At 40.0% G+C, this 19853-nt stretch overlaps 1 protein-coding gene across 38 annotated transcripts in view; it reads right to left on the reverse strand.

Annotated features, from left to right (window-relative positions):
• The window catches only part of NEB (nebulin), a 214018-nt gene that overhangs the window by 56856 nt on the left and 137309 nt on the right, over positions 1-19853 (reverse strand). For all 38 annotated transcript variants that reach the window (XM_070507751.1, XM_070507750.1, XM_070507749.1 and 35 more), the window contains exons 107-127: positions 18932-19036; positions 18717-18821; positions 18253-18360; positions 17357-17464; positions 17139-17252; positions 16484-16681; positions 15979-16083; positions 15175-15279; positions 14976-15080; positions 11992-12099; positions 9451-9564; positions 8930-9127; positions 8499-8603; positions 7796-7900; positions 6828-6935; positions 5591-5698; positions 4262-4369; positions 3602-3706; positions 3396-3500; positions 2644-2742; positions 2184-2294 (exon numbers count right to left, since the gene is read on the reverse strand). In XM_070507751.1, the coding sequence (XP_070363852.1) occupies positions 2184-2294; positions 2644-2742; positions 3396-3500; positions 3602-3706; positions 4262-4369; positions 5591-5698; positions 6828-6935; positions 7796-7900; positions 8499-8603; positions 8930-9127; positions 9451-9564; positions 11992-12099; positions 14976-15080; positions 15175-15279; positions 15979-16083; positions 16484-16681; positions 17139-17252; positions 17357-17464; positions 18253-18360; positions 18717-18821; positions 18932-19036 (2427 nt within the window). The remainder of the gene's footprint in view (positions 1-2183; positions 2295-2643; positions 2743-3395; positions 3501-3601; positions 3707-4261; positions 4370-5590; positions 5699-6827; positions 6936-7795; positions 7901-8498; positions 8604-8929; positions 9128-9450; positions 9565-11991; positions 12100-14975; positions 15081-15174; positions 15280-15978; positions 16084-16483; positions 16682-17138; positions 17253-17356; positions 17465-18252; positions 18361-18716; positions 18822-18931; positions 19037-19853) is intronic.

Raw genomic sequence — 19853 nt, forward strand, 5'->3', positions numbered from 1 at the left:
ACTAGAAAGTATAAATGTATAACGACTAATTTCTAATCACAGATATAAATGCCAGTTGAATAGATGAACAGATAAAATGTAGGAAATAAATAATGTGTAGGTACATGTCCATTTCTTTAAATCTAATTTGTATACAAGTGCAAGTTAAAACAAAATGTAGCTCATTGCTTGGGGCTGTTTTTGGTGTTACTACTGAAAAAATGGAGAAAAAATAAATAAAAACTCACTGTTTCTCCTAGGTTAAATTTTGAATAAAGCAAATTAAAACTCAGAATCTTATCCCTAAAAGAAGCCTGAATCATTATCTAGTCCAATTCTCTAGCTCAGGCAGTTGGGTGTTGACATTGTAAATTATACAAGGTCACACAGCAAATTAGAGTTAAATCTGGGACAAAGACCTAACTCTCCCATGCCATGTCTATAATTCTCTTTGTACTATAGTTCCCTTATACTTAGGTATCCATTGTTTATGCTTTTTGAGGCAACATCCCTGCTTCTTAGTACTTCAAATGTATATGTGTCAAGCATCTGTACAATTCAAAGACAATTCAAAAGTCCATAACTTGAACTTCCTTTGGCCACCAAATTTTTTACTAAGCCAGAGTTTCCCAAACTTCCCTGATCCTAAAAACCCCCAAAGTCTCTATTAAAAATAGATTTGCAGGCTCCACCCAAGACCTTCTGAATCCAGGCTTGTAGCCTGCATCAGTATTTTATCAAGCCCAGGTCATTCTACAATGAGGCAAGTGTGGGAGAAAACACACTCCTGAAAATATCTATTATTCTTCCTCAGTGTTGACACATAATATTTACAAAATTCCAATAGGAATTGGGAAGAAGAGAAATTAAAGGTTTAGATAATTCTGGACTCAGACAGCCAAGAGAAGCAAAGGTATCAGAAATATCAATAAGAACTTTAAGTTACCAAGCAATTTTTTATTATTTTGTAGCTGAAGGAGAGATGTGATACTTTAGAGCAGTGGTTTCCAACACTGCCTGCATATTAGAATCATCTATGGAGCAGCTAAAAGCAGGCAGATGCCCAGGCATGGAGAAGCAGAGACTCATGTGGGGCTGGAGGTCACAGCCCACTCAAAGGTAGTTTTAAAATATTTCATAGATGATTCTGATACTTAGCCAGAGTGGAGAATTATTTTTACTGTGATACAAAGAACATAAGCATTCCTATCTGAGTGCCAGAACTGGTTGAAATAACACAGGGAAACTTTCAGGAAAGCAAATGGGCTCAGTGTAGCTTTTGTAAAAGCTGAAGAATTAATCATCCTCTGCCTTCGGCTCACTAAGCATGTAGGAAGCTACACATCCCCTCTGCTGAGGGCAACATTTGGTTTGCCAGGGCATCTCTATGTTAAAGAGCATAAGTGATTCCTAATCAGAAGCCATTAGACCTATTGAGAATGGGGAGTCAATGAAGTGGCCTGACAGCTAATGCTTTGGTTCAGCTTGATGAAAGCTGATGGATGAAGCCACAAGACAAACTGAGAGTTTAATGAGAATGGCCAACTGACTTATAATAAGAGAGATCATTTACATTTGTGGAATGCCCTTAGCTTTACAAAGCACATTTAGTCATTGGCAAATATGGACATCTATTTCGGCCAAGGCACAATGGGATACGCATCGAAATAAGATGAGGGCCAACACTCAAGGAACCAAGAGTCTATGTGAGAGCATCATATCTATATACAACTAACTACAATAAATTAGGACTGTCAATACCAGGTGGGGCAGACGAAAATGAACCTAAGCAGTTTGGAATTTGTTGAGCTGGCAGCAGAGCAAGGAGTCACTGAGTCACTGAAGACTTTTCAAATGGCACTGCCATGATTAGAGTTCCTGACAGCATGAATTAAAGAGAGAGAAAATTTTGAAATAAATTCAGTTTGGAGACTGCAACAATAGTATAAAACAGAGGACCTTCTAATCTATAAAGTCATGTAAACTTTCAGCAGCCCTAGTAGGTAGGGCAAGTATCACTATCCTCATCTTATCCAAAAGGGATAAAATAAGTAAACTGAGGCAAAGTGAGGTCAACTGACTTGCTTAGACATGGTGGCCACTTTAACAAAGGGCAGAGGGGAGATCTTTTGTCTAGTGTGGTTGCCTGAAAAAGGATCACTAGAGGAATGAGGCCCTTGTAGTGACAGGTTAAGCATCCTTACCTCACTCAGATGTGTCTTCAGTTCCTGCACTTTTCTGTATTCTGGAGTGTCAAGCACCACTTTGTATTTGTCTCGTATCTTCCTTGCATTATCAGTGTACAGGTAATGAGACTTAAAAAAAAAAAAAATGGAAATACAAGTTGATTAATCATTTAAGGAATTGTATGTCACGGTCACATGTTCTCTTCCAAATGGTTGGCATGTGTAAGCCAAGATGGCCCTCTATGTATACTGGATGTCTTCCCATGCAGGAACAAAGACAACTGTCATTTAACTAAACTTATCCCCTTTTATAGGAGGCATGCATTATCTTAATTGGGTCATGACTTGCTCAAGTGGGTTAATGGTAAATTTCCCCTTAAAGTAGCTACAAGCAAAGATTCTTTCTACTCAGCTCCTTGAGGCTGGTGATGGGGTTTATGGAATCTGGTAGGCATGTGTTGTGAAGATGTGCACTCACCCAGAGCTTCCGCAGGTGCCGAGAGCGGACCATGTCAGGAGTGTCATACAGGAAGCAGCCCAGTCCCCTCAGGATCCTCAAGTCCTCTTTGTATTTAATCTGTGTGGAAAAATCAGAAATATAGCTGGTCATGGGCAAAAGTGAATCAGGAACAAAAAAGACAGAGTAGCGGCGCTTTTTTATTGATGTATCTTTCATTTTGCTTCAACACGTGTACCACATGCTCTTAGCTTGCTGCACTCAACCAAATCCCAGGTTTTTACATTCAAATCGCTAACTCTGAGCTGAGGAGAGAACACTGCTATTATTTTATTTCTATATTGATGGGAGAAAAGCACAGATTGAGTGGAGTGGTCTTTTAGGAGAAGGAATCATCCAAGGAGAAAAAAAATGGCAGCAGGAAGTTGCTAAAGAGGGTGGGAGTAGGGACGAGCAGGAGAAAGATACTAAACATGACCTGGGACAGAGGTCACTTAGAGAGTGAGGAGTCAGTAACAATTCAGTGTTGAATGTAGAATGGTAGTCAGCAATTCTTGTGTTTCCCAAGTGGTCCTTTTCCTACTATTTCCATAACTGGAGAAATTGGAGAAAGTGGGGTCCTGCTTCCATACTATTTCACCTCCAAGTTCTACCCTTGGTTTAGGAGTACTCAATTGAAAACACTGTTCAGTGACCACTGGTTGGTTTAAATGCTGAAAGCATGCCTGCCTCTTAGTAAGAGTCTTCCAGAAAGACTCCTGTGAGATGCTTACATCACTGGTGATGTCTCCCACGTAGCGGCAATGGATCACTTGGGGTGTGTATGGCATCGAGATCATGTGGCCTTGCATCTTGAAGAAGTCTGATTTGTAGATCAACTGAAGAAACAAATGCCCAGAAACACAGACATTAGAAACTTAATTGTTGACATTCATCCCTGGGTTCTATAGCCTGTTCTCTCTCCTAAGAAAATACTCACCTCACTGACAGCCTCTTGTGTCTTCTTGACTTGGCGGATTTCAGGTGTGTCGGGAGTTGTGTGAATCTTGTCTTTCAGTTTGTGGTATAATTGTCGATAAAGTCTCTACATTGGAGGAAAAACCATTCCAGGTGTTTAGTGTAGGAAGATGAAGACATCTATTGACTTAGCAACAATTAAATATTTTACATAAAGAGCCATGAGAGGAGAGATTAAGGATATATAAAATGTTGAGATTAGGAAAAAAGAGAAAAATGATATTTATTTTATTTAGGTGAAGAATTTTGAGCACAAAGTCTTCTGCTTTCTATCAGATGGTTTGATTGAAGGAACAGATATATAAACCAATAGTTTATGTAGAAAACCAGAGTCATGAAGCAGACTAAGATGCAACCTTATTAAACATTTTTAAATACAAATGTCAAAAGAAGGAATTAATTTGCATTATAATCAATGGATGTGGTCTCTAAATGGCATTACCAAATATAGAAAAACATTATCAAGGGATACCAGTATCAGAAGGGTGACAAAAAGAACCCTCTTACTCCTTGCTGATGTGTACATTTATAGCTGAAATACAATTAATTCTTAACTCATTTCAAGCAAAGCCACTGTCTTTGAAACTCAATATTTCCCCCACAGAATTAGGATTCACAGTACCTCACTGGTAACATTGTTGACTCTCCGGACATTGACAAATGGAACGTCATTGGGGCCAAGTGTATACCCATGGGCCTTGATGTGTTCATAAACTTCTTTGTACTTGAACTGTGAAAGCAAAGTCAGAATAAGATCACTGATGGGTAAACAAAGAGCAGCGTTACATTTCTCAAATAGAAAAGAGTTGTCACTTTCATTTGAAAATTACTCTCCAAGCATTAAGTATAAGGAAAAGCCACTGAGAAAGTTTTGATAGTAATCCAAGTCTTGAAAATTACTTTTTTGGCTAAAAAAGCCAGGTCCAAAAAGGAGTAAAACTCAGCGTTGCCTAGATGAAATCTCTCTGTAGGCAGGTATGCAAAATGTAAGAAAAAAATTTTAGTTCCAATATGGCTAGGAAATTAGGAAATTCAAAAAAGAAACAAGAGAATATTTTTAACACTGGTGAGTGCCTTTACAGACTGATTTTAAAAATGACATGTTAGATGATGAAATTTGTGACTCTCTGCTTTGGAAACCATATTACTGGGCCACTGGCAATTGGATCCTGCCTGGCCAGCAGGTTTGATTCCTAGGACTCTGAAGGGCAACATGGAAGGGAAAGCTTATTCTTCAACTAATGGCTGGTCTGTGGGTATGACCTGGAAGCCAGAGTCATTGGAATAGCCAACAGTTCTCTAGGGCTTGTCCACAGGGTAAATGCATCAAGTCCCATTTTGGTGCTTTTAAAAAGTGGGGAAGGTTAGTATCAGAGCTAACACCTGGGTAAGCTACAGGTAAGGAGAGCCTATCTACCCCTCTGAGCTTTCTATGAAATGGGCACAGAGGGTAAGTAGTGAGGCAAGTATCAAAGCCAGCAGCTGGGCAAGTCCTTTCCTTTCAAAGGAACACACAGTGATGTTATATCTTCTGCAATGAAACGTTGCAGAAGGAAGACAATACTATCAGCACACATCAACAGTGGGTGGTATGAAGTTGCATTTCCTGTATATGGCTTGGGATAGTTCAGGATGCTTCTGTGCTAAGGGCAGCAAAAGTAAAGACATCATGGCAGCCATGAACCCTGAGCCAACGTAGTTGATTCATGCGGATGCAATCCCATGAAAGTCCTGTGCTAACCTACTGGGCTGCCCAGCACTGCCGAATTGCAGAAGCAAGACCATTCCACAGCACCCCTAGAAAATACACTGTCTCCCCTCCTCTGCTCCCATTGTTACATCATGTTGAACCTTCAGGGTGTGATTGGGGGGATGAGAATAGGCTATTAATAAATATTAGTGTCCCCCCTCCCACTTCAGACCCCATCTTAAAAAGAAGGAGACCACTCACATAACTGCTCATGTATCGGGTATCTTTGGTGTGTTTGAAGTGAGGGGTGTCGACTGGAAGCCTATATCCAGTGGGCAAGGAGCGCAGGCCAGGTCTTCGGTACAGATTCTGCCGGAATGAGGAAGAGCAGCTTAAATGACATCTACATCAAATAACTGATCTAAGTTAAAACCAGTCACATTGGGCTCATGTGAGGTTTTCAATTAGATACTTAATGTTACTTATGTTTACAAGTATTATGCTTATAATGATACTTATGCTCACTGAATTGATTTCAGGAAGAAATTGAGTAAGTTCTAAGAGTCTAGCAATGAATCAGATTATTCTTAACCTATTTTTTTTTTTGAAAAAGAGAGAAATGAGTGAAGGGGCTTACAGAAAATCATTCTTTTATGCTTCTGAACACATGCCCAGTTGACTACATGGCATCTAGCAAGAATTTGGGAAAAGCATAGGAAGCAGGAAGCCAAGTGTCACTTCTGTCATTAACCCCACCCTTAGGTGATATTCGAGCCATCACCAATCCCTGAACAGCCATAATCATAAGGCACATCTTTGGGATCCTGTCCGCCTCATAAACACAGTGTCTTGGTGTCAGTCTAAGAAGAGGTCAGGACGCTCTTATTCCTGGCAGAAAGGGGAAGAGAGCTCCTGTCTGTGACCTTAAATAATCTCTCAGGGGAGCTACAGGAGTGCAAATAGTATTTAAAATGTGAAAAACCAAATTACTGTTAACATTGAGTGTAGGAGAGTAGCATGAAAGGCTGAGACCAAAGTAGCACCAGCAGGTAACAGGATAGGGACATGAAATGTGAGAGTGGAATCTATTGTCTTTCTCTTCTGAATTCTAACAGCAATTTCTAGCTTTATCTCTTGTTGTTAATAGTCTTTTATGATTATATGCCTTGTCTTTGTCATCTTGATTTTAAGCCTTTTGAGAGCAGAGATGGCAGATTGGCCCTCTTCTTGATGACTTGTAAATACTGCTCTAAAAATGCCCATTGTTCGCTTGCTTGATAAGAGGACTCTGCCAGCCAAAGGGGAAGACAGGCTGTGCATTGTTTTTGCTCTGTTCTTTTTTATTTTTAATTCACATGACTGGACAGCTTTTACAATTTACAAGGTCAGGCTGAGAGGATGCTCAAGCTGTGGTTACTTCTACAGAGGCCTGTGGCCTGGCATTTGCAGGCGGCCTCTGGCTTTCTGCTGGGCACTCTGTCCAATTCTCCCTGCTCACCTCACTCTGGAGCTTGTATGCATGAAGGGCCCGGTCCAGATCCACGGTTTTTGTAGTTGGAGCCACTTTGCCCCTGACACTGTGCACGTAGTCATGGTGGTAGACAGCCTGGGTGCAGAGAGAGAAGCAGAGAGAGTTGATTCAGACTGTGGCAGTATTGCTAGAAAGATGCAAAAAGTAAACAGAAAGCCAGGTCTCTGTTAAATGTTTTAAAAAGGTAACCTGCTTCCCTTTGCCTAGATAACTCTATCTGATATGTCACTGCACCTTGTCCAATACAGTCAGAGCCACGGTGTGGACCCCACAGTGAGGAATAAGTCCACTCAGGGATAAAAAGAGGAAGAGTGCGCATTCTACCACTGCAAGTTCTAAAATGACAGGATTCAACATTCTAATTCACTGGTGGGATTTAATTTTTACTTATTAACTTCTGGGGTTAATGAAAAAAGAGCAGCTTTGTGCCTGGTCCGCCTGCTCTGTGTCAGGCATTACAGTGGGTGCTTTCCATCCACTTCCCCACTGTACACATAAGAACGCCAAGGCTCAGAGGCCTAAGTGATTTCCCCAAGCCTCATAGATGACGTGTGGGAGAGGCTGGACTCCATCTACATCTCTAACTTCAGAGCCGGCTTCCTTCTCATCCTGCCATAGTTAGCTCTAATTTCTTAGAATGTCTAGACGGTGAGACATAAACTGTTGCTCTTGACACAAGGATACAAAAAGCAACTTTGGAAGCTCAAAAACACCACGTATTTCATAGACTTAGATCACTTACAACTTCACCCCCAAGGAGCTGATTGAACACACCAGGAAACAACAGCAGCATCTTAAGTCCTTTCTAAGGCACCAACTCTGGTTTCCCAGTTAGCAAAGGCCTGGCAGTGCCCCATCTTTCATTTTTGCTACTTCTGCTTACACTGTGGCCTTGTCTTTATCACTGTCCACAGTACTGCCTAGTGGGCACTTACATCACTTAGTTGTTTCCCACTTTTGACAGCCTGCACATAGACTGGAGTATCAGTGACCAACTTGTAGTCGTTCCTCGTTTTCCTCACATGCTCTTTGTATTTGATCTGCCGAGAGGAAGAAAATAAGCCTGGGTTAGACCAGTCATTACATTAGAAATTGCTGGTTCACAGAAGTTTTGATTGCTTTTAACTCATGGTATTTACATTCATTAGCACTTATTCAACAGACCAGGATGCATTTGAATTTTATAACAATCAGCATCATCAACACTTATAGTCATATAGAGCTTCTAGAGTCTTCTAGGAGCCTTGACAACAAACTGCTCTTCTGGGAACGTTTAAACTTTCTTACCGAAATATTGATTTCAGTGTTAATTTGCTTAGCAAATCCTTTAAATAGATCCTATCTATAGCATCATGAAATACTGAAAATAGTCCAAAAAGTGGAAAGAAGAGCCAGGAGTCCCTTCGCCCCCAGAGAACAATGGCACGGCTCAACTGCATTCATTGCTTAATAGGAATCCCAAATGTATTACTGAGAAGTAACTGCTCTCTATCCCTTAGCATCTTTCACCAGCTTGGCCAGCCTCAACACCACTTAAGACACAACTAGTCTGTGACAATGTCTGTACTCTCCCCTTGACTCTAGACTACAAAGAGAAGGAAACATGCTTAAAAAAAATGAAAAACAAGGCAAACTCACATCGTTGCGTAGATCATAAGCATGTTTGGCATGGAGAATTTCAGGAGTGTCCCAGACATAGCAACCAATGCCTTTCAGCCAGTTGAGGTCATCCTTGTACACAATCTAGAGGATTGCAACAGATGGAGAGAGTCAGAAAATTGAAATTGGACTGTAACTTTAACACCAAAGACATGGACACCCTCTGGACCCAGGATGATTCTGTGGCATGAAAAGCAAAGGGCACTTTGCAATGAGGCCGAGGGTGCCAATGTTTCCATTGGCACACAGAGCCCTGCTTTCAAGGAAAGCTCAGAATTCCATTCAAACCATGGGTATATAGGAAAGCAGTGCTGGAAGAAGGCTGAGGTGAAGAAATAGGTAAGTGTGCTTCTCTTCAGGGTAAGCGTGTGCAGCCGGGGTGCAGGGAACTTTATAAGCAATGGGCTTACATCGCTGATCTGATCTGTGACTTTCCTGACGTGACTGTTGACTTTCAAGTCAGGGTGGCAAATCCACTCATGGAGGTGTAGGCGATAATCAATCTCACTGACTTTCTTCTGAGAATCCTTGGCAGTAACCATCTCTACCATGTCAGGCACGATGTGGATTTTCATCTTGTTCTTTTCATAAACTGATCTGTATAGGCGCTGTGAGGATAACATAACATGTGTGTTACACAGGAAATTGTGCAAGGCGTCATGGCAATACATGACTTTCTTATGCACCAGAGAAGTCAGGGTGGCCACCTTACAGCAATCAGTTGTAAGGGCAGGATGGGGATTGGAATTTTCTGACACTTTCTACAGATTCATGGGGAAGGGGGAAGCAGCATGGGCTGAAATCACACTTAGCTTCTTCACATATGCACAATCAGTGCCATATGCGTCGTTTGATAGCAAATGCCCTGAGTTATAATAGACAGCTCCATTACCTGGCTTCAAATTGAAGGAAGCCCTTTGAGATTACTTACATCAATGTTAAACTTGCCGACTCTGAGGCACCGTGCTGTATTTGGATCATCGTCAACACTTTTTGGTAAAGTATAAAGAGCTTTGAATTTTTCATATTCTTCCCGATATTTGACCTATAGAGAGAAAGCACAAGGAAGAAACACAGTTTTGGAGAGAGTAATGGGTCTATCTATAACGTTAAAAGAGCATGAGCGTTAATAGGTAGGACCCGTCTCTGAGATCCAGCCACTTGGGGTCAGCACTTCTCTGAGTTCATTTCCTCATCTGTGCACAGAGGTAGAGGTATAGCATTGCACCTGCCACGGGGTCATCCTGAGGATTAAACGAAACCATATTGGACAGTACTTTCTAAACTATAGAGGGCTATAAAGTTTTAGTCACTGTTTGTAAAACTCCTACCCCAATACTAGTACTTCTATTGCTACTACAACTAACTCATTTCAAAGATTACGTAACTTTTAAAATTCTCTCTTTTGTGATAATGCCATTGTTTTTCTTAACCATAAGTGAAAGATGAAAAAACATGTGCTGAGGAATTTCTTTGTGTTTAATAACTGACAAGCCTGATGTTTTAGAGACACAATCCTTGAATTTGAGTTTCTACAAAGTTTTCCAAAAATACAATGCAACCAACTTCTGTGGGAAAACCAACTTTTAGCTCTTAAGTCATATTGCCTATGAATTAATGATCCATGATTTCAACTAGGAGGTAAGGCCCTTACAGAGATGGAGATCCAATCTCCTAGCATGTGAAAAAGTAACAATTCTCTCAGAAATCACAGGCCCACATCTCGGTAAAAAAAAAGAGAGGATGAGAGTGCTTGTGTAAGAATTCCAGCAAAGGTTTTCACTGACTGGAAACCAACCAAAATTCCCATCAGAATTTTCCAGAACATTTGTTCATATGCTCCTTACATCTAACCAATTCTCTAGTTATAAAGAAGATAATATTCAAAGACACCTTTTTTTAACTACGGTTGGAATCCTTCTTTTAAGGAATTAATTTCTTTGTGTTTCATCTTGTTCCAAGAACAAATTGCCGGGAATCTTGCCTCTATAACATCTTTCATGACTAAAGGAATAAACCTCTGCTGAGTTTTCTAAATCCTATCTAAATAACTTCTCTTCCCAAGTGAAAAGTTTGCTCCTTTGGGCTAGTCTGTTTGCAGTCTTCCAAATAGAGTTGGGGCTGGGCAAAATCATGTCTTAGTTTTTCCTCCAGGTAAAATTAAATTAATTCCATATATTTTCTAACAAAGTCTTTTTCTAAACTAGGCCCATTAGAGGGTAGTGAAATCAATTTACCAGATCACTATCATTTTAAATAAATAGAATTGAAATGCTCAGAGTGTATTGTCTTTAAGTGTAGCAGTTAAGTACTCTTCTGTAAAATATTGTGTCAAAAGGAACTCATAAACTTCAGGGAGGTGTGTGTGTGCATGTGTGTGTCAGTGCATGTGAATGTGTGCTGACTTGCACTATAAAATAAATTTCTCACTGCGGCTCTTGGTAAGAAAAAATTTTTAAGAGCTACTGTTCTAAAATATTATATAAAATGTTCATAATTAAGAGATAAAAGTTTCTAAAAGATGTAAAGTTTCTGAAAGAGAACTGGGTTTATCAGAACCGCAGTGAAAGTTATGGGAAATTTTATAATACTAGCTTTTACTTAAGAATATTTTAGGGGCCGACCCTGTGGCCGAGTGGTTAAGTTTGTACACTTTGCTTTGGCTGCCCAGGGTTTTGCTGGTTCATATCCTAGGCATGGACATGGCACCGCTCATCAGGCCATGCTGAGGTGGCGTCCCACATGCCACAGCTAGAAGGACCCACAGCTAAAATACACCACTATGTGCTGGGGGGGATTTGGGGAGAAAAAGCAGAAAAAAAAAAAGATTGGCAACAGTTGTCAGCTCAGGTGCCAATCTTTAAAAAAAAAGAATATTTTAGGCATAAAGAGTTAAAGGTCACAAGATTTTATACTATATTTAAACAGCCCATGTGATTTAGGATTTTTTTTTACAATTATGTCCATATTTAAGAAAAATTCTGCTTTAAAAAAGTAGAATTTCAGAAGATTTTTATATTTCATAGTTACAAAGATAATTATTTACTTTTTAATCATTTATTTGGGGATGGTGTAATAACTAGTTATCACATTCGCTGGTTTATTTTTGTACTAAAGCCCACATAATTCTATTGGAAAAGAGTCTCTTTTGTATGGTATATCTTCTATCTATTCCCACTTCTGGCTAAAACAGGGTATTATCCATCCATGCCATCTGCAGGCAGCCTAAAAGATCACATCTGTGTCCTTCCTGAAAGTGTTTGTGATTCTCTCTGGACTTCAGGGCCCTCGAGAGGAAGAAATAAGTGCACAGACTTTACGATGACCGAGTGTCTAGAATTACTTGCTGGTACACCCCTTTGGAAGTGCTGGGAGTCCTTCTGAGCAGCATATGAATCAGCCAGAAAAGTTCTCAGAGTGGAGGGCAGGGGAGGGTGGAGGGTGGAAGACTGTCACATTATACTTGACTTACAATGCTGGCCAGATGCTTCTGGTTCTTGGCATGTGTCAGGGACAAGGTGCTGGAAGGCAGGATGTAGCTGGTGGCTTTCACTTTATCCCAGGCCTCCTTGTACAGGTTCTGCAGGGGTTAAAAATCTTCTTGTGAATATGGAAAAATGCATTCTGGCTATTTTTTAGGAATGGATTTTTCCTCGGCTTCTGTCCTTCACAGACACTCCCTAACAACCCGTGAATCTTCTCTCTCTGTAGGATCCACGTACTCCTAAATGAATAACTGGCTTAATGCCATGACCATAACTTCACAGCCCATTATTTTGTTCTCTACCATAGTACTTATCACAATTTGACAGTTATTAGAGTTTTTGATGCTGTGTTCGTTCCCCGTAGGTCTAGGAATTCCTGGAGGGTGAAAACTGCCAACTTAAAAAAATCTATTTATCCTTCCCTACTTTTTTGTAGCTAGTGGGAGCTCAAAAATGTTTCCATTCCTAGGTATTTATTTACCCAGGAGAAATGAAAACTTACATACATACAAAAACCTATATGCAAATGTGTATAGCAGCTTTATTGATAATTATCAAAAACTGGAAACAACTCAGATGTCCTTCCACTTTGAATGGATAAAGAAACTGTAGCACATCCACGCAGTGGAATACCATTCTGCAATAAAAAGGATAAACTGCTGATTTATACAGCAATGAATATAATACATGAATGCATTTTGCCAAGAGAAAAAAGCCAGATCTAATGGCTACATACTATATAATTCCATTTACATGACATTCTGGAAAAGATAAAACTATAGAGACAGAAAACATCTCTGTGGATGCCCGGGGAGAGGAGACAGGTAGCAACAAGTAAATTTTGGAGTGATATAGAACTTTTTTGTATCTTGACTGTGGTGGTGACTACATGACGCTACGCATTTGTCAAAAGGCATAGTACCAAATAGAACAAAGAATGAAATTTACTGTATGTAAATTAAAACAATCAACCACAATGAGGGAGGAGTCTAAAATGAAACACAAACTGTAACAAATAAATCTAATTATATTACAAATGCATAACAAGACTACACTGAAGGAAGTAGGGAAGAAAACAATTAAGTTATTTTGGAAAATGGTATGTTGACTGGATACTCTAAGGCTATCGACCAAAAAAACCCATACAAAATACTATACTCTAGTTAGAAAATTTGTTTCTCACAGGGGTATGGGTTAGCAATTCTGAAAATACTTTATGTGCATAGAAGAGTTGATCAAATACTTAAATACATTATAGATAATGAGCCAGGTTTTTCACCAGAAAAGAAAAAAGAAAGTTATAAGTTGGAAAAATAAGGAAAGGGGGAAGGCTGGAATGAACTCTGTGGTATTGAATCGTATTGGAGTCATCAGTATGAACTCATGGTTTTAAAATATAGATATGGTTAGGTAAGTAGGGAGACAAATATAGATATGTATGCATACATGGTTTAGTGTATATACATATATTTCCAAACTTTGTCCACTTAGAGGGCCTAGTAGCAATGACACCCCAGTAGCAATGAACACACTTAGTGCTTAGATCTGGGTTTTGAAATACCACTGCTTAATAAATAAACCAGGACTCCTTGGAGAGGTGGTTGATTCTAGGTCTAGAGCAAGGAAAATACAAGACAAGCCTGGAGCATCTTGTGGTGCCAGAAAGTACGGAAGTGCTCAAAAAACACAATGACGGAGTATGTCAAGGGGACATAGGAGCCACCTTGAAAGAGCTGCCAATGGTCAAAGCTGAAACAATTTTAGCAACAAAATAAATAACAATAGTATTAGACTATATCCCATAGAATAAAATAAAATCCGTGAGTCTATACTGATATAAATAAATAAACAAACACCTCAATGGTGGAGAAGTAATAGTTTTTCCTTGCAGAAGAATTCCAATTAGTAAATGGAGAATGAATGAGGGAAAGAGAAAATCACCAGCAGGCATATTCCACAGTAATAATTGTTGTAGACAAGATCCACCAATGGATGCTAAAATATGTGAGACAAAGTTTGAGGAGAACCTGAATATTTGCATAGCCCCAAAGGATCTCCTCCAAGATATTTATTAAAAACAAAGGGAAAAATAGCAACTTTACAGTGGCCAATCTCAGCAGGTAGCATCTTAACCAAGCGGTCAAGGTCAACATCACCAGTTATTGCTATCATTTACCTCCTGCTACGATGCAATGAGAAGGGCACATCGCTTCTGTGTTATTCTCACCAAAAATGCATACCCTCAATCTAATCACAAGAAAATATCAGATAAACCCAAATGAAGGGACATTCTAAAAAGTAACTGGCCAGTATTCTTCAAAAGAGTCAAGATCAGAAAAAGACAAGGAAACATTGAGACATGATCACATTGGAGGAGATGGAGGACTCACAACAACTAAACGCAATGGGATCCTGGATAGGCATCTGGAACAGAGAAGTATAGTAGTGGAGAAGCTGGTGAAATCGGAATAAAGTCTATATTCGACATTGGAACAATGTTTATTTCTTAGTTTTGATCATTATACTAAAGAGAAAAGTACGCGGGAGTTCTCTGCCCTATTTTTGCAACTTTTCTGTAATTCTAAAATTATTTCAAAATGAAGTTAAAAAAAGTTTGTTGAGTTAACCAATTCAGAGGAGGGAGAAAAAGAGTGCCTTTGTTGGTCCGTAAGCCACTGCCCACTGGAGAAGCCAGGGAAGGACAAGTTCAGGGTCAATAAAGAATGGCTTCGGTGGTACCCGCCTGAGATAAGGAAGGAGTTGCTGAATTTGTGTCAACTACGTGAAATAGTGCAATATTCAAATGAGGGCTTATTTAATCGTAACTACGAAGATTTATGAAATAAAGTAGGAATTTGAAGGTCCTGGAAAAAAACTAGAAAAACCTTTAGGGTCAGAGTGCCTATCTCTTTTATTCTCTTATTTTCTCTAAACAGGAAAAATGTAACTATGTAAAAAAAATTCAACTCACACTGCTATAAAGATCCTTCAGATTCTTGATTCTGTCATAATCCACTGTTTCTAGAATTGTCGTGTATTTGTCCTTAATCTGATGATAATTTTCTTTATATTTCACCTACAGACAAAAAACGATGGGTTACTCTTTTTTTGTTGTTTGAAGTTCTATGAAGACAATAATGACTTGTTCTGGAAGTACAAGGAAGACGCACCTCACTAGCATTAATGCCACTTTGAAGAGCAGTCACATAAAGTGGTGTATCTGTGACCAGATTATAATTTTGTAGATTTTCTTTCCCCGCTGCTGTGTATTGTATCTGTGGAGAAAAACAAAAGTCACGCAAAATGGTAAAATACAGGTCTGCCATTGGCTTCAGTAGCTTGTGCCAACTTAGTTGTACCTTTATTTATTTCTGGGTTTCTGCTTTAATTCTAACAAAGAGGCTACCTTCTCTAGTCCTGCAGACTTTGTATGGCTGTCAAAACTCATAGTTTCTTCTGACCAAGAGTGGGGTCTGGATCTTTGCCAGGTCGCCTTGTTCATTTTGTGGTCTTTTCCAGCCTATACTCCATCCCTGACAGCAGTCCCTCAGTTTCAATAGTCTGCCTATCAGACCTGAACCAGATACTGGGAAATTTTCTAAATATCTATTTTTTACTTCAAAACTTATCTATCTATGATCAAAGTATGCATTTGCATTCTACTCTCTGCAGGTTAACCTGATCAACTAGATGCTTAAAAGTAGTTCACTAGGAAACATCTCCGAGATATCTTTCTGTTGTAAACGTCTAACACCTTAAACCACAGGAGAGACTCAAACTGGGAAGGTCCAGCACCAGAGCAGGCCACCAGCAGAGCTTTCATTGGGCAGGGGGCCTTTGGTTCTCTTACATCGGGCACTGTTAAAACTGTTCCTCTGCCTGGGCACAGAGACAGCCTGGCTATCCCCCCCACTGAGAGCAGCATGGATTTCCCTGACCCACAGTGAGCTAGTCCTTCTAGAAGATTGGCTCACCTGACTCTGGAGGTCATATGCTTTCTTGGCATGGAGGATCTGGGGTGTATCCCAAACGTAGCATCCAATGCCTCTCAGCCAATTCAAGTCATCTTTATACACATTCTGCAAGAAAGAAGGAACAGTAAAAGGTGGCAGGAATTCACTGAATTTGCAATTGAGCATTTTAGTAATTTCCTCTCAGTCCTTGGCTGTGATCAGTGCTTAGTGCTTAGTGGTCATAAGGTGGGCCTTTCAACAGCTGGAAGATCTTTAATGCCCTGGCCGAAAGAAGCTTAGGAGGAGAGCAATAGCTAAGTTTTAGTCTAGTGTTAAACAGATTAAATATTTAACTTTGGTGTCCTACGGCCTAACGGGGATTCTTACACCAAAAAGTGGTTACATACGCCACTTCGCGTTAGAAAGCAGCAGGGTTTATGAATACAGGGACAATCCGAGTGTGAAGGCCCAAGGCAGAGCTGGGTGAAGCCTGTAACTAAGTCAAGCTGCAGAAAGGACATCATACATCACTCAAGATCTCCTGCGCGTTTCGGGCCAGAATAACACTGGGTTCTCCTGGAAGAGATGTCCACTGGTGGAAGTAGTGTCGGTACTCCAGGTCACTGAGGATGTACTGGCACCTTTTAGCCAGCACATGATTCATCATATCAATGGGGATATGAACATTTGCTTTGGTGTCCTCATACTGTCTTCTGTAGTTCAACTAAAGAATAATATTTTTTTAAAGACAAAAATAAGACAGGAATTAAAATGTAAATTATTCATATCAATCTCTTTTAGAGTCTCATTTCCAATATAATATAGATGAGTACCTTTAGAATACACTAAGGTTAAAAAAATGACACTTTAATATGTTCTTCTTCTTTTTAAATTTCCCATCCTTTTATAACACAGGGTGAATATTGACCTTGTTTTCTCCTTTTTGAAAATACAGGGCCCACATTGTGTGTCTGGTAGTGGAGGAGGGAGGGAAAGGGCGGAAACCTACAGCCATCAAAGACACACAAGGCTACTGGCAGTGGTGGGGGAAAATCTCAAGATGGACTCACTCCTCCCTGCCCCACCCCCGGCTAACCTTGAACCCAAGGGCGGACTATAATCGGGCAGACTGACAGTACGCTTCAGTGTACAAATCCCCTGTTAAAGTGAACTTTGCTTACCACACTCCTCATCTTTTGGAAATCCAGACAGTGAACCACAGCAGGGAACTCACTGATTTCTTTTCCAGCCAGGTAGTGACCCTTCAGCTTCTCATATGTCTCTTTGTATTTAAGCTGTGAAGTAGGTACAACATTGAGAATCACTGGTATTTTCTAACCAGCCTCTTGTTCTCCAATAAAGACTCTCAAACGTGTAAGAGAAAAAATGTCCCACAAACCTCACTGTTCACATAGTCGGCATGCTTGGCTCCAACAATGGGAATATAGCGCTCATCCAAGGTATAGCCATAGGCCTTGGTGCCCTCCCACGCCCCTTTATACAGTATCTAGAACAAAGAAATGTGTGTCGATAAAAGTTTGCCTTCAACTTCTTTCAGATACTACTAAAAAGAAAATGGTAAAACATTTATGTTTAAAGGCAAGACTTAAATCCTTATGTACAGCCATCTGTGTGCCTACTTAAGAACAGGGCAGAGTCATTTGGCTTGTTGCAAATTAAAACCACACGTTCTTAGGCATTTTATAACGGAGTTTACGTAAATTTACAGTTCTAATAAAAGTGAAAACAAATTTGCACATAGGGAATCATCAAAGATTATTTCCCATTGGCACACACACATACACACTACACAAACATCATTGTTTAGAGTAGCTGAATTAAAATTTGGAGGGCAAGTCCTCCATTTGCTGGCTGGAGATATTTGTACATGATTGCTAAAGAGGGATCAGCCTTTCCTCTCTTTTCTCTGTTGGTTATTGTCCGTCCTATGTGCACCCAGATCTGGTACAGCACTTGTTACATTACTGTCTATCTGTTTATTGATATGCGCCCCCTCTCACTTGTATGGGCTCATGATGGCTTTGTCTCATTGGGCTTTAAGTTCCTCACTACCTCTTACAGTACCTGGCACATCATAGGAGCTCAAAAAACCCCAGCCAAATAGATGCTACTTGCCCTGAATAATATGCTACTTCTAATAAACAAGACTAAATCGAACAAAAATAATAAATATCCTTATAAATTCAGTTATTCACAAAATCAGTCAAGAATATGAATACTGACAAGAGTTTAATATTAGGGACTGAATTGTATATCACATAAAGTAGAACTTACGGTACTATAGAGTTTTCCCATGTCTTTGGAGTGGGTGATATACGGTGTATCTGGAGAAAATATATACTTGCCCTTTACTTCTTTATTAAATGTTTCTTTATATTTTACCTAAGGAGAGAAAACAAAACAAAGCTTTTGGTTACTCTAAATGTCTATTTAAAGTTTCATTGGATCTACCTAGCAAGACAATAATAAGTCTACATTTAGAGATTAAAACTAGCCAGTTGGTTGAATTTTAGCTCATTTTAGCTAATAGAATAATTCCGACAAGAATATAGATATTATCTAAAAGTGGGTACAGTATACCACCTACTAGTGACTTTTAAAACATTCTCTTCCAAAGATTATCTTGTCCTTTACCCCCCACATTTTCTTCCAAGCAATTATGGAGTTAAGCAAATCTACTCAATGATAGACAACTGAATCCCCATCTATGGACATCATTATACACAAAACACACTTACATCACTTTGATTGACTGAGTTGATCTTGGCCAAAACAACCGCTGGAGGATCCACCACACTTGTAAAGTTAGGATAGTTGTCAAGAGCATCTTTCTTATATTTTATCTGCAAAGGAATGGAGGCAGTTAAGATAGGTCTCCCCCTCCAGGGTACCTATTCCCACCAGGCAGGTAAGGAGGCCAGGCAGGCATTAGATAAGAACAGGCTTTGCATACCTGGTTCACCATTTCCTGGTTCCTGGTGACCCTCACATGGTCCACAGAATCCAAGGGGATCCAGCCAATGCCTCGGAGCCACTCCAGGTCAGCTTTGTAGATATTCTGAGAGAAGGAAGAGAGATACGATGCAGGTATAAATGACTCAGACACAGACTTACAAACAGCAGATTAAAAACAATTTTTTTCAGAAGGTTTTAAGGATTTCTCTCTCATGGCTCTTGTCTCATTAATTCAATCATGATTTCATCTGTTCACCTGAGCAATACTTCTTGAGCCTGTTACCATGCACGAGGCTCTGTGCTAGGTGCTATGAGGGATAAGTATAAGGAAAGAATCCAAGTGTGGAGAGAAGCTATTTGCAAAGTGGAAAGTGGTCAAGTGCTATGGGAGCCAAGGGCAGGGAGCCGTTGTTTTCAGCTATGAATATAAGAGAAAGTTTTACCAACGAGGTTGTCATTTTAGATGGACGTGGTATGTTTAGTTATATAGAAATATGTGGGACATTTAGACCAAATAAAGGAAATTATTTGAATAAATGCTCATGTATTGAAGGGTAGAGGGAGTCACCCCTCCAGCCAAGCCTATCTCTACCCTCCCCCACCCAGCTCCTGGGCTCTCTCAGGCCACCCCACACCAAATGAACAGGAGTTGCTAGTCTGATTAAAGTTCCACAATGGTCATTCTGCTGCAGCAACCAGTGAGGTGGGATGTTCAAGTTCAGCACCCACGCTGCAGGCAGTCTTTGACTTCTTGGTTCAGTTTTGGAAATGATGAGAAGACCCAGGTAGGGTTAGCTCCTTGGTGCACCTGAGCGTCACATTTATGTTCCCTACAGATTGCCGGTGGCGGGTACAGATCTTGATTCAGGCTTCAGTGCAAGGTGGCCTAAGTCATATTCTCTCTCCTAGCCTTACAAAAG

The sequence above is a fragment of the Equus asinus genome, chromosome 4 (genome assembly GCF_041296235.1).
Source record: "Equus asinus isolate D_3611 breed Donkey chromosome 4, EquAss-T2T_v2, whole genome shotgun sequence".
NCBI classification, from domain to species: Eukaryota; Metazoa; Chordata; class Mammalia; order Perissodactyla; family Equidae; genus Equus; species Equus asinus.